Source organism: Podarcis raffonei, chromosome 12 (genome assembly GCF_027172205.1).
Source record: "Podarcis raffonei isolate rPodRaf1 chromosome 12, rPodRaf1.pri, whole genome shotgun sequence".
Taxonomy (NCBI): Eukaryota; Metazoa; Chordata; class Lepidosauria; order Squamata; family Lacertidae; genus Podarcis; species Podarcis raffonei.
Genome location: NC_070613.1, coordinates 57,827,080 through 57,840,972, shown reverse-complemented (window position 1 = coordinate 57,840,972; position 13,893 = coordinate 57,827,080). Strand labels below are relative to the sequence as shown.

Below are 13,893 nucleotides of genomic sequence, written 5' to 3'. Positions count from 1 at the left end.
CACCACTGGCATGCTGACCTTAAAAAAATATCACTGAGCATCAAAACATGAGTAACGATAGTGCTGCACAGTAGTTAATAGAAACAATAGTTTCTAATATGAGGTTATAATGTACTCAGAACAAGAATAACTAAGGAATTGGTTCATGCACAGTTTAAGAATAGTGGTTCAATTATCTCTTAACAGGCAGTTAGAAACAATATGTCTCTCAAGGTCTGCCATGCCAGTTTCAAGATGCAGATTTCAAGTGCCGTATTTTTCGCTCTATAACTCGCACCCGACCATAACACGCACGTAGTTTTTAGAGGAGGAAAATCCATAGGCATGCCACCCGTAGGCATTCCCTCCGTAACACGCACAGACATTTCCCCTTACTTTTTAGGAGGGAAAAAGTGAGTGTTATGGTGCAAAAAATACGGTAATATTCCTGTGCCACTGCTTCCTGTACAATCCTGATGCGTAAGATGCTTCAGTTCCTGCCGGTCTGTGAAGCTGGCAGGGACTCGCACAGAGTTTCCATATTCACCATACAGTGGTACCTCGGTTTGCGAACAGCCTAGTTTACAACCATTTTGGATTACGACCAATTCAAACCCAGAAATGCGTGTCCCAGTTTGCGAATTTTTTTTTGGATTACGACGCATTTTGGGGGGAGGCCCCATTGGCGAAAGCGTGCCTTGGGTTACGACCTGTTTTGGTTTACAGACGGACCTCCGAAACGGATTATGGTTGTAAACCAAGGTACCACTGTATTGGTATTATTGGGAAAGTACTTGCCAGGTCACTTTCTGGGTCCAATAGCTGTAAATGGCTCCAGATGTGCGTTTTTGTGAATAAATTGGCAGTGCCAGGTGACTGTGTGATCTAAACATAGTTTTTGCAGCTTCGTCTGTCCTAAGAGATAATTTAAGCACCAGAACGGGCAGGGGGCATCAGGATTACCTGTAGGAAAGATATTTTTGTATGTACAGAAACGGATGCAGCGAGCAACAGGAGATTTGATTGTCACATGGATTTGTGCCCTTGCTAAGTGTTCAAACCATAGGATAACATTTAAAATCAAGAGCTGTGAGATTGTTTTCCTGGCTGTGTAAAATATTTGTCAGATACCTCACAATGCTTAAATAAAGGGTAATGAGGTAACAAAGTACAGTCGTTTGACTGCCTTCTTTAGCTAGAGCTTATGTTAAAAGGTAACTTTCTCTTTCTCATCACCATATTTTTTTGTCCTGTTTCTCTGTAGAGCATGCAGCCCAGTAGCCCCAGTGATGATATACACCTGAGCGAATGGCAGATGAATCACTTTGCTTATACCTCTGACACCTCTACACCAGGGCAGAAGGCAGATGCATATCGTGCACAGATTTTACGCATTCAGTATGCATGGGCAAACTCTGAGATCTCCCAAGTTTGCGCTGCCAACCTATTCAAAAAATATGCAGACAAATACTCTGCGATTCTTGACTCTGACAATCTAGAGATTGGCTTGAATAACTGTGCGGAAAACATTTTGACACTGGCAAGAAGTCAGCAAAATGAAAATGACAAGTGGCAATCTGCTTTGACGACAGCTAATGTGATGGAACTGAAGTGTGTGCAAGAGATGATGCAGAACAGTGAAATGTTTCGGAGTGACAAGGAAGCCACCGCCTCTGTTGCTTCAGGTCTTCCTAAACTCACTCACTGCAGTGGTGATGGCAAATCTGTACATAGCGATGGCTCATCAGACGGTACAAGTCAGGGACTACATATCCTTGGCCGAGCCCCAGCTTTGAAACCTCATCAGTTTGGTATGCTTTCCTCAGCCAAGGCCAGAGCTGCACATTCTTTTTTGCCGGTGCCTATAAGTGAAGGGTCTGACATTACCTCTTGTGTGACTCCATTGTTTAGAGATGGTGAATCCGTGTTTAGTAGTTCTCTGACACTCATGAGTAACTCTGGTTTGAAGCAGAATTCTTCATCTTCCACTCAGTCTGCTTTCCCTTCAGAGATGGGCAACCTGGGGAAAAGGAAAGCATTTCTTGTGTCGAATGAAGAAAGTAGCACTACATCTTCTGGTTTCATTCTTAATAAGCCAGTTAATACAGAAGGGAAGACCTTTGCACGGAGTGGAAGCAAAAACAATGAGAACAAAGCATCTGGTTTCAAAACTGCAAAAGAACAGCTCTGGGTGGACCAGCAGAAGAAGCACCAGCACCAATCAGAGCGTGCACCATTCCCATCTAGCAGTAGCACAAAAAAGACTTTGGGTCTTTCAAGATCTCGGGGTGTATTCGGAAAGTTTGTCCCTCCAACACCAAAACAAGACGGGAATGAAAACACAGGGACGCAGTGCAAATCTTACGGGTCTGCAGAGGTGACTTGTCCAACGGATGAACGGCTAAAGAATATAGAGCCGAAAATGATTGAACTTATTATGCAAGAGATCATGGATCATGGGCCTCCAGTGAATTGGGATGACATTGCTGGGGTCGAATTTGCAAAAGCAACTATCAAGGAGATAATAGTGTGGCCTATGTTGAGACCTGACATTTTCACTGGTTTAAGGAGTCCTCCAAAAGGAATTCTTCTGTTTGGTCCTCCTGGGACAGGGAAGACGCTCATTGGCAAATGTATTGCATGTCAGTCTGGGGCTACATTTTTTAGCATCAGTGCCTCTTCATTGACCTCCAAGTGGGTAGGTGAGGGAGAAAAGATGGTCCGCGCATTGTTTGCTGTTGCACGATTCCAGCAGCCAGCAGTAATCTTCATTGATGAAATTGATTCTCTCCTGTCCCAGCGCGCAGATGGGGAACACGAGTCTTCTAGAAGAATAAAAACTGAATTCTTGGTCCAGTTAGATGGAGCAACGACCTCTTCTGAAGACCGCATATTAGTTGTGGGAGCAACCAACCGGCCACAAGAAATTGATGAGGCTGCCCGAAGGAGACTGGTGAAGAGATTGTACATCCCACTTCCTGACACTTCTGCTAGAAAGCAGATAGTGACTTGTCTGATGTCAAAGGAAAATTGCTCCCTAACGGAGGAGGAAATTGATCTCATTGTTAAAAAATCAGATGGGTTTTCTGGAGCTGATATGACTCAGCTTTGTAGAGAGGCTTCTCTAGGCCCTATCCGCAGCCTTCAGTCTATCGATATTACAACCATTGCACCTGAGCAAGTACGATCTATAGTTTTTCAAGATTTTGACAATGCTTTAAAAACTGTGCGCCCCAGTGTGTCCTCCAAAGATCTTGAATTGTATGATACTTGGAATCAAACATTTGGATGTGGAAGATAAGAGAAATGCTTAAATTCCATGATAACATTTGGCTTTTATCTTTCTTTCTAAAAATGTTCATAGTGTTCTAATAAATTTGAAAAAAACAACAACTGGCATGTGGTCGCCTTCCATCCTTCCTTCCTTCCTTTATTGCCCAAACTGTTAAGCCCTCTGTGCAGACTGATTGCTTAGAAAGAGATAAAGGGTAAAGGTAAAGGGACCCCTGACCATTAGGCCCAGTTGAGGACGACTCTGAGGTTGTGACGCTCATCTCACTTTACTGGCCGAGGAAGCTGGTCATGTAGCCAGCATGTCTAAGCCGCTTCTGGCGAACCAGAGCAGCGCATGGAAACGCCATTTACCTTCCCGCCGGAGCGGTACCTATTTATCTACTTGCACTTTGACGTGTTTTCAAACTGTTGTTTGGGAGGAGCTGGGACTGAGCAACGGGAGCTCACCCCGTTGCGGGGAATCCCCATGTTCATTGGGAATTACTAATGAGTAAACATGCATGCATGCCCCTGCAGTAACTTGTACTCCGATCCTAATTAATTACAATAATCTTAAGCTGTGGAGTGGCAGAGCCCTTAACAACAGGTATCATTGAAGAAGAAATGATGTTGAGAGGCTCCACTCAAACACCAATATGCTGCAGTTGAGAAGAAGTAAATCTATTTTCATAATATTGCACTGTATCACAGAATCAGGACTTGAGTAGGAAGGTATTAGAGCTCATCAGTCTTTCAATATAGCCCTGTAGAAGTCATTTCCTCTGTGTGTGTGTGTACACGTACACACACACACACACATATATCATAGGATCTCATCATCATAGGATCTCAGGGCAGTTCACAGATTAAAATACAAGATAAAAACACAACTAAATAATTAAAACAAAATGGCAAAACAATAACCCTGACTTCCCACAAGCATATATTAAAAGGCTGTATAATATGAATCAGCCGAAGGTTACCAGTGTTCTAGGTATTTATGACTGCTGAATTGTCAGCATATGGGGAAATGCTTTGTTTTGATAGAGTCAAACAAGGAGAAAGGGAAGTGAGGTGGAAAAAAGAATGGTATGAAAACAGGTATTTAAGTGTGGCTTGCATTTGCTTTGTTCTAGAATGATTTGTTTTTATTTTTAGAAAATTGAAGGCCACCTTTGTGAACAAAACTCTTTAAAGGCAACGTACAAACAAGTAAAAACACAACCACCTAAAATGGTGGTAAGATGAAATATAATACAAAACTGCCAGTTTATTAAATTTGTATACTGCCCTATACCCACAGATCTCAGGGCAGTTCACAACATAAAATTACTAAAATAAAGAGCACAAAATACATAATACATAGTAATACATAATACAAATAATAATAATACATAATACAAAGGCAACCCAAGAATCCCCCCTTCCACAACAAATTTAAAAGTGCTTCAGATGTCAATTAGCTAAACGCCTCGTTAAAGAGGAAGATTTTCACCTGGTGTCTATAAAAGTGTATAATGAAGGCGCCAGCTGAACCTCCCTGGGGAGAGCATTCTACAAATGGGGAGTTACTGCAGAAAAGGCCCGTTCTCATATTGCTACCTTTCAGACTTCTCATGGAGGAGGCACATGCAGAAAGGCATCAAAATATGATCTTGGTAGGTTCATATGGAGAGAGGCGGTCCTTCAAGTAATGTGGTCCTGAGCTGTTTAAGGCCCTCTGTCCCCGACCAGAGAGAAACGAGCGCAGCACAGTCCTTCAATGGCTGCGTTCGTTTCTCTCTGGTCGGGGACAGAGGGTGGCGCTTGGGGGGGAATTGTCATCGTGCCACTCCTTGGTGTGTGGAGTGCCACAGGGTGCGATACTCTCCCCGATGCTTTTTAACATCTTTATGCGCCCCCTCGCCCAGCTTGTCCGGAGTTTTGGGCTGGGCTGCCATCAGTATGCCGATGACACCCAACTCTATCTGTTGATGGATGGCCATCCTGACTCGGTCCCAGACACACTGACCAGATGTTTGGAAGCTGTGGCTGGATGGTTACGTGGGAGCCGGTTGAAGTTAAATCCTTCGAAGACAGAGGTCCTCTGGCTGGGACGGGACGATATGGGATTGAGGGGGCAACTCCCATCTCTTGCGGGGGTGCAATTAGTGCCAGCACCGTCTGTTAAGAGTTTGGGTGTAATCTTCGATACCTCCCTCTCTATGGAGGCGCAGATTACAGCTATAACAAAGGCGGCATTTTTCCATCTCCGCCAAGCTAAGCAGTTGGCCCCTTATCTCTCTCGCCCTGACCTAGCCACTGTGATCCACGCGACGGTCACTTCCAAACTGGATTATTGTAACTCGCTCTACGTGGGGCTGCCCTTGAGACTGACCCAGAAACTCCAGCGGGTGCAGAATGCCGCGGCGAGACTCCTTTTGGGGTCTTTGCTGCGAGATCACATTCATCTGGTACTATACCAGCTGCACTGGCTCCCGGTGGAGTACAGGATCAGGTTTAAGGTGCTGGTTTTAACCTTTAAAGCCCTATACGGCCTAGGACCCTCGTACCTACGGGACCGCCTCTCCTGGTATGCCCCACAGAGGAACCTACGGTCTGCAAATAAAAACATCCTGAAGGTCCCAGGCCACAGAGAGGTTAGGCTGGCCTCAACTAGAGCCAGGGCTTTCTCGGCAGCGGCTCCAATCTGGTGGAACGCTCTGTCACAAGAGACTAGGGCCCTGCGGGACCTGACATCTTTCCGCAGGGCCTGCAAGACTGAGCTGTTCCACCAGGCCTTTGGTCAGGGCGCAGCCTGACTCCCTCCTCTGGCAACCTGCACAGAATTTTGCTTAACGGTTGCCATTAATTTGATGTTAATTAATTTTTATAATGAAATGTTTTTAGAATGTTGGATTATTTGATTGTTTGATTATTTGATTGTTGTTAGCTGCCCTGAGCCCGGCTTCGGCTGGGGAGGGCGGGATATAAATAATTTTTATTATTATTATTATTATTATTATTATTATTATTATTATTATTATAGGCCAAAGCCAGCATTTTGAATTGGCCCGGGAACTAATTGGTGGCCAATGCAGTTGGACCAGGATCAGTGTAATATGCTCAAGCTGTCTTGCCCCGGTGAGCAACCTGGCTGCTGAATTCTGCACTAGCTGAAGTTTCAAAACCATCTTCAGAGGCAGCCCCACATAGAACATGTTGCAGTAATCTAGCCTAGAGGTTACCAGAGCGTAGATAGCAGTAGTTAGGCTGTGCCTGTCCAGATAAGAGCGTAGCTGGGCCACTAGCCAAAGCTGATGGAAGGCACTCTGGGCCACTGAGGCCACCTAAGTGTCAAGTGACAGCAAAGGATCCAGGAGTTTCCTCAAGCTACATACCTGCTCCTTCAGAGGGAATGAACCCCCATCAAGAGCAGGCAACCTCCCAACCGTCTGGTTTAGGGAACTGCCCACTGACAGTGCCTCAGTCTTATCTGGATTGAACTTCAGTTTGTTGGTTCAGCACATCCACTGCCACACCTGCAGATGTAAATGAGAATTAGAGCTGTGTATCATCAGCATATTGCTGACAACGTACTCCAAACCTCCGGATAACCCCACTCAGCAGTTTCATGCAGATGTTAGACAATATAGAGAGTAAAATTGAGCTCTGTGGAACCCCACATTGAAGGCTCCATGGGGCTGAAAAACACTCCCCAAGCAGCACCCTCTGGGAACGTCCATCCAGACATACCACAACCTCTTCAATCAACAGAATGCTTCTTATGAACCTAATGTCAAAGGCCTCTATGGGCACGTGTGTGTCTGCAGGAGGCCACTTTGGTAAGCCCAGACCTGTTTGTTCTCCCATGGCCTCTGGAGTGCTGCAGCCCACTTTCACACCTGTATGTTCCATCTAGTTAAATTTAGACCATGAGCATTTATGAATGGTAAACTTGGTAGTCCAAGCTTCTAAATATTATTGCAACAGAGAACCAGCTCCCACATTTTGGGAGTAATGTACAGATGTTTCTCCTATGTTCTGGATTGGTCTAGCTGAGCAGCCTTTCATCTACTTGAATCGAAAGGAGATGCGAAGGCATCAAGTGTTGATCCATTAGAATAAATTCTGATGCCATCTTTTACTGGTCTTCCTGTCTTGCACTGTTAAGTTGGTACATGGTGAGCTGAGGAACTCAAAGTATATATTTCTGAAGCTTTAAAAAAAGCTTTATTTTGGCTTTGACTTTGAAAAAAATTGCTCAAGGGAACCCCTTGTAAACTCAAAGTGCTAAGATATTACTGTCTCGCATAAACACATCTCAAAAATTCACCTAACGTATATCTAACATGTTCCTGCTTGCACAAATGTTGTGTGTGTTATGAAACTGCACCAACTACTTTCTAGTGGCTGGTCTTGGCTGAACAGTCAGCACGGTGTTCTTCTGCAGTGAATAATTTCCTCTTCCTTGAATATGATTGTTTATACCATGTCAGCTGTATAGCTAGGCACTTACTGAATGTACTAATGCTGCATTTCTGTATCCGGTATTGCATCTCTTTAGCCGTCTGCCACAGCCATTTACTTGAAAAGGATTATATTTAATTGAGGATGTTTATGTTCTCTGTCCAGGATGTTTCAGTTGTGATGTAACTTAGTTTCTTTAATTAAATGTGTAGCAAATGGAGCATAGTCAGGCCTCATATGACTTGACCAGTCAACCGTGAAACTAAAGTCACCTGCTGTTACTGCTGTCACCAAGATGCTTCGATGCAAAACTGTTCTGTCTGATCCAATAGGCATGTTTTGGACTGGGTGGATCTTGGCAATTTTCAGCATATGGGATTTATTTCGTTTAGTTCCTTCATTTACATACCCAGTTCAAAACACAGTGTGGCTATAGCATGCCATGGCTCAAATGACCTTGGTCGCTCTGAGGGATGACCTTTATCGGGAGAGTGCAATCTTGTTGCTTCTCCTTGATCTTTCAGTGTTTAGACTGGACCTGTCAATTGGGTGTTGGAGACTGGTGCATGGTAGACTGGTTCTGGAAGGCAGAATTGGGAGACCACTGGTTGGTCCTATGGCATTTGTGTTGAGAGGTCCCACAAGGTTATGCCTTGTCCTCTATACTGTTTAACATCTATATGAAGCCTCTGGGAATGATGATCAGGTGAGCAAGGTACCATTAATATGCAGGTGACACAATGCTCTATTTCTTGTTGATAGCAGGTCCTGGAGCTGTGCTTGAATTCAGTGGTGGGCTGGACTAGGGCTGATAAACTAATTGTAAATCCCAACATGACAGAGATCCTGTGGGTTGCTGGGTCCCATTGTCTGGGAATTAGGTAGCTGGTCTGTTGTACTTGTATTGCACTTGCACTTGCTTTGAAAGAGCAAGTGCAGACTTTGAAAGTCTGGGGGTGCCACTAAATGCAGCCCCCTCACTGGAGGAACAAGTGGCCTCAGCAGCAAAGAGCTTTTAGCTCTGTGAGGAGAATAGGGGTGTTCCTGGTGAAAGCTTATTGGGATCATCTTGACTTGCAGAATGATCTCAGCTAGCATAAAGTCCAGGTAAGAAAGTCCAGGTCAATATGTAATGGGAGACTAGCAGAATCTTCCAGAAACAAAAGCCCAGAGAAGCCTATTCTGAGAAACACTCAATCGCTGCCTGAGAAAGGGAGCAGAGTTGCAACAGTGGGGATGTTGAGGCTGCACCCAGAGCTGATGGCTGAACAACTGGCCCTATAAAGGGGGTCATATTTGTCCCTGTGTGAGCCCGACACCTCTTCCTCTTTCCCTGTTTATTTGCCCTCCAGTCCAATCTCCTAGTCATATGAATCCAAATAGTTGTAAAATGGAAAGCTCCTAGGAACTAGTTGGTATAATAATAATAATAATAATAATAATAATAATAATAATAATATATCCCACCCATCTGGCTGGGTTGCCCCAGCCACTCTGGGCAGCTTCCAACACATTAAACACTTCCCGATACAGGGATGCCTTCAAAGTCTTCTAAAGGCTGTGTTTTTCTTTATTTCCTTGACATCTGGTGGGAGGGCGTTCCACAGGGTGGCCCTCACTGCTGAGAAGGCCCTCTGCCTGGTTCCCTGTAACTTCACTTCTTGCAGTGAGGGAACCACCAGAAGTATCTTTTAGTGCTGCTGTTTTTAAAATTCCAGTTATATATTTGATGAAGTTTTAAGTTGCCTGAATAACTTTTTAATTTTTGTTCTTTGCCTTTCTATCTGCCTTTTATCCTCTGAGAACAGCAGCAAGAAGCACCAGCTCTTGCCTGGTGCAGATATCACAGGGCTGCTGGTTTTATGACCAAATCCGAGGTGGCCTTCCTCCTCTCTTCTTCTTTCCTGTGCAAATTCCCTCCTTGTTTCTCGTCAGCATTAATCACAGGGAAATATTAGGTCTGCACCATGCTAATTATGGCTAATAATATTAACCATGGTTTGCAACCACAATTTCAAACCTTTTAGCTTCAGAATCTGGGGAGAGTTGCATACAGCAGGCAAAGGGCAGGGGCAACTTCAGTCCAGATCAGTGGAGTTTCTTCTGCGCCAGAACTGCTCAAAGCCTTTTTTCTAAAGTGCAGTCAACAAAGGTGAAAACACAGAGGCAAAGAAAGGAAACCGTTCAGGCAAGTCTGTCAAGTTGTTGATGTACTGCCATGTGCTGTGAAATGTTCCATTGATGCAGGTACTTGCTTTATGTCACGTGATCCTCAAAGCTGTAAACTGTTGGAAGCCCCCTCCTGCAATGGGTCTTTTGAGAAGCAAAGCCACAGAGCTAAAATAAGCTGTTTCCAGGAGTGCTGATGGAAAGTGCCTCTGGCTGATAGTAATTATTCCCAAGCCATTTTCAGGTTCAGTTGCTTAATGCCTGTAAACCGTCTTTATGAAACAGCTCCAGCTGTATAGAAAAATCTGGTTCAGAATTCACTAAGAAGCTGCTGAAATTTTTTGGGGTTTTTGAGTGAATATGTAGTTCATATTCAGTCTGGAAGAGGTGATGGCTGTGTGCAACAAATAAATTAACATCGCATTGTATGATCATTATTTCCCCATCTTGGAAGCATATTTTAAATCACTTGTACTTATAAATTTTTCCATGTAGATTAAATGGAGAAAAAATAAGTTAGTTTGATATTTATATGAGTTCCAATTCTTCTGTATTGATACACACCTTAAATATGTTTGGCATTGTCTTAAATGTAGAGGGATGGGGGGAAATGCTGCCACTATTATTTCTAGATAGCTTTTTTGTGACTTTGTCAGTGAATTTCTGAAATGATAAGTTTAGGCAATTTCCTTCCAGAAACATGAAAAATATTCTGCTTAATCTCAAACATAACTGCACATGAGCAGAAGTCTTTCCATCACATTTTGAGGGCTGACCCAAGCATTGCATGGAATACTTTTTAAAGTGCTGTACAAGTCCTAGGGTGATGAAAACAGCAAGGTTCAAAATTGCAGCTCTACCAAGTCAAAATGTTAACATCTGCTTTGGAGTAAAGCAGATGCTCTAGCATTATAATAAGGTAAACGAGGTCCATACTCCCCACATCTGAGTGCACCCTAAGTCCTGCTCAGGACAAATGTATTAAGTGCAAACTCATAATTAGCAGGACACAATGACTTTGTATATATGTAATTTTAGAATTTATTTAGTATATATTTATTGCACATTTCAGACCAGTCCTGTTTCCAAAAGCAACTCCCACCAATTGAAAAAAATAATGGAAGACTGCCTTGCTATCAGCCTTTACAAACGATAAATGGCCAGATACCCATTTGGCCAGGTTGACCTTCACGTGCTGCTCTTGCTACTTGAATGGCTCTTCTTCCTTAAGGAAATGGATGGGACCAGAGTGTCCTTCCCTCATGTGGCTTGGGACAGACTAGTCTTTCTAGCAGACAGGAGAGGAGGCCAGCTTCCTGCAGCTGCTCTTTCGTTGACCAGTGGATGGGGCCAGGTTAGTCCTCCCCTTGCCATGAAGTTTTTCCTGGGAGGCAGGGGGCAGGTGCTACCTCTTAGTGGTTCTTGGTCCTCTGGATTGTGGAGTGGGCCAGAGAGAGCTTCCCTTCTGCTCTGTAGCCACAGGGTTACTAACTGGAGATTGGAGCTGAGTATTCTTTCTGGTCGTGGAGATTCCTCAAGCTGTTCCTTGTCTGGCTGATGGATGGGTCCAGGTTGGTTTTCCCCTTGCCCTGAAGTTCCTCCTTCTGGTTTAGGAACCACATCCAAGTGGTTCTTGATCTCATGGCAGAAAACAGACTGAGCGTCTCAGAGTTAGCATTAAGAATAATCATTTTTAATTTTTATTCTTTGTTCTTGGAGAGATCCCCTTAACGACGAGCTTGAGATATTTTACTTCTCCATGATAGCTGCTTACTGTACCTTTTTGTTTTCTGCATATAAGCAGTACTATTTACCCTTGAATCAAAATGAAGGACCTTATGCTAGTCATAAACATTTTTGTCCCTTCATTGGTGAGAATTCACATCTCTTTGCAAAGGAGTGGGAAACTGATTAAAATGGGAGCAATTATCTCTGCTTCGTTTTACTTTTGTATTACTTTCTCTATTGCTATCTCTTACTGATTAAAGGCTGGAGTTGCACTGCTGTTTAAATATTTGCATTGTGGTTGTGTCAAGTGGCCTAGCAAGTTGTAAAGGATGGCATTCAAACTCCCCATTTAGGAAAAGCTGCTTTTAAACATTTTGTCTGATGAAGAAACAGATGTTTCAGCCCATCAGCACATCATTCAGCACATTTGCCAAGATCTTAAAATGGGCTAGATTGGGGTTCACTGTTAGTGAGAGATTCTGTCCCACCCCTTCAGAACTTTAGGTTTCAAGTTTATTCCTCTCTTCAACACAGTGGAAGATCACAATTTCAAATAAGTGGGGCAAATGTTTGTTTTATTTCACAGCAGGGGGTGGGGGCTGCCGGGTTGACAGTCCTGGGTGCATTTTTCTGGGGGGGAGGGTGCTGTGCATCTGGCTCCTCCTTGCCCTTCCAGAGGATTCACCAGGCAAATTGTTCAGATCAGATCCCAGCCTCGCACAGCGACGCAAGGGTGGCAGGGTGGTGTGAGAAGAACACAACAGCCATGCACCCTTTGATCCCAGACTCTCCCTTGCTTTGCCCTGCCAGCCCCAAGCTGCTTTGTGAGCTGGGGTGGTCCAGGGGTGATGGTGGCTGGCTGGGCTCCCCCCCCCGGCACTGGCACGCAGGTGGCGCAGCATGGCCCCGCTTGGCTACAGTTGGGCGTGTGTGCGCTGGTGGCTGGCTTGGTGGGCTTCTTTCACCCTCTGCGTCCTGCCCCCTGTGGCGTGTGCCCATGCCAGCCTGCCTCAGGCGCCAGCAAACCACGCTACACTGCTGTTTCACAGAGAACCAATAGGTTAGTTTTGATGTCATACATTTTACAGTTGTCAGCTGGTTTAAAGCATTTTTACTTATTGATCTTCTGAACCAGATTTCAATAAATGTGCATATTATTACCAAGATTTCAATGCAGGTTTGACATTATGGGATATTGGCCCTTTTCATGTGGGGACCATATGTAGGAGAAACTACATGATTTTCAGAAACTTATTTTCCCCCTTAAAGTGGGGAGGGAGGGTGCATGCAAACCCAACCTTAATGCCCCCCCCCTTTGCCTAAAGGCATGGAGAAGGTTCCTAAATATTCAGTGGAAGAGGAGGCTGAAGAGGCTATGCGTGCAGCCCTCTTCCACACTCCAAGCCGGTACAGACAGCATAATAGGGCTGTAGAAAATAGCAAAAGAGAACTCATTCTAAGCAAATACTTCTCACTCTTAGAAGGAAAGAAAGACACATCTCCTAATATAATAATGTATCAGAACCAAAGTTCCTTTTAAAAAAGCAACGTCTGTACTCTAAGCCTGTAGCATCACCAATTAATATTTGCCTCTGCCAAAAGCTTGCAGCCCACTTTTAACTTATTACTGAATTTGTGTTTAGGAAAGTATCTCCCAGATGTATTTGTCTTATGGCTCCTGGTTCATTTCCCTCTGTTATTTTATGGCTCACTTGCCTATTCTGTCAGTGGGCTAATGGGCACCTGCAGTGTGGCTTTTTTTTGAAGTGATCTCTTTAGCATATCCACATGTCTGCTGGGGAACTGTCCTGTGAGGTGCCAAATTCTACCCAGAGAAATGTTCTTGGAAAAGGTACATAGACCATCCGTTTCTATGGTCACAGGATTGCTTCAGAAAATCTACAATTTCTTGAGCATCAGACATCAGAACTGGTCCCAAGTGCAATTTCCCTCAAAGTTTTTGCTTGTTGGATAGGACCATCTGGTACAATGCATTATATAGTGAATCTGTTAAAGGTATTTTGGTGCTCCAATAAAAGGGTTTAGAGACCTCAAAGGTAACAATTGCTACAATGTGTGTAATTTACTAGGGGAACAACTCTAGCTGAGTAGTAGAGCACATGCTTTCCGTGCAATAAGGTCGCAGGTCCTGACCCTGGCATCTCCAGATGGGGCGGGAAAAGGCCTCGGTCTGAGACCCCAGCAGCCCCTGCCAGGGCAGGCAGCACTGAGCTGGGTGGACGAGTCGTCTGTCCTGGTCTAATGGTCTGACTTCTCCTTCCCGTTATTCTGGCT

The 13,893-nt window shown here is 44.3% G+C and overlaps 2 protein-coding genes across 2 annotated transcripts in view; one reads left to right on the top strand and one right to left on the bottom strand.

The window, feature by feature from the left end:
- Window positions 1–1,217: 1,217 nt before the first annotated feature.
- FIGNL1 (fidgetin like 1) lies at window positions 1,218–3,281 on the top strand. The gene has a single exon (XM_053410149.1). The coding sequence runs from the start codon at window positions 1,247–1,249 to the stop codon at window positions 3,278–3,280; it is 2,034 nt and encodes a 677-aa protein (XP_053266124.1). The 5' UTR covers window positions 1,218–1,246; the 3' UTR covers window position 3,281.
- Window positions 3,282–11,319: 8,038 nt separating this feature from the next.
- The window catches only part of STK17A (serine/threonine kinase 17a), a 45,845-nt gene continuing 43,271 nt past the window's right edge, over window positions 11,320–13,893 (bottom strand). The window contains exon 7 of the mRNA XM_053359823.1: window positions 11,320–11,508. Within this exon, the coding sequence (XP_053215798.1) occupies window positions 11,358–11,508 (151 nt within the window). The 3' untranslated portion in view covers window positions 11,320–11,357. The remainder of the gene's footprint in view (window positions 11,509–13,893) is intronic.

Bases quoted from the DNA above. Each gene is read 5' to 3' on its own strand.
- FIGNL1 (XM_053410149.1), top strand. From the start codon at position 1,247: ATGCAGCCCAGTAGCCCCAGTGATGATATACACCTGAGCGAATGGCAG.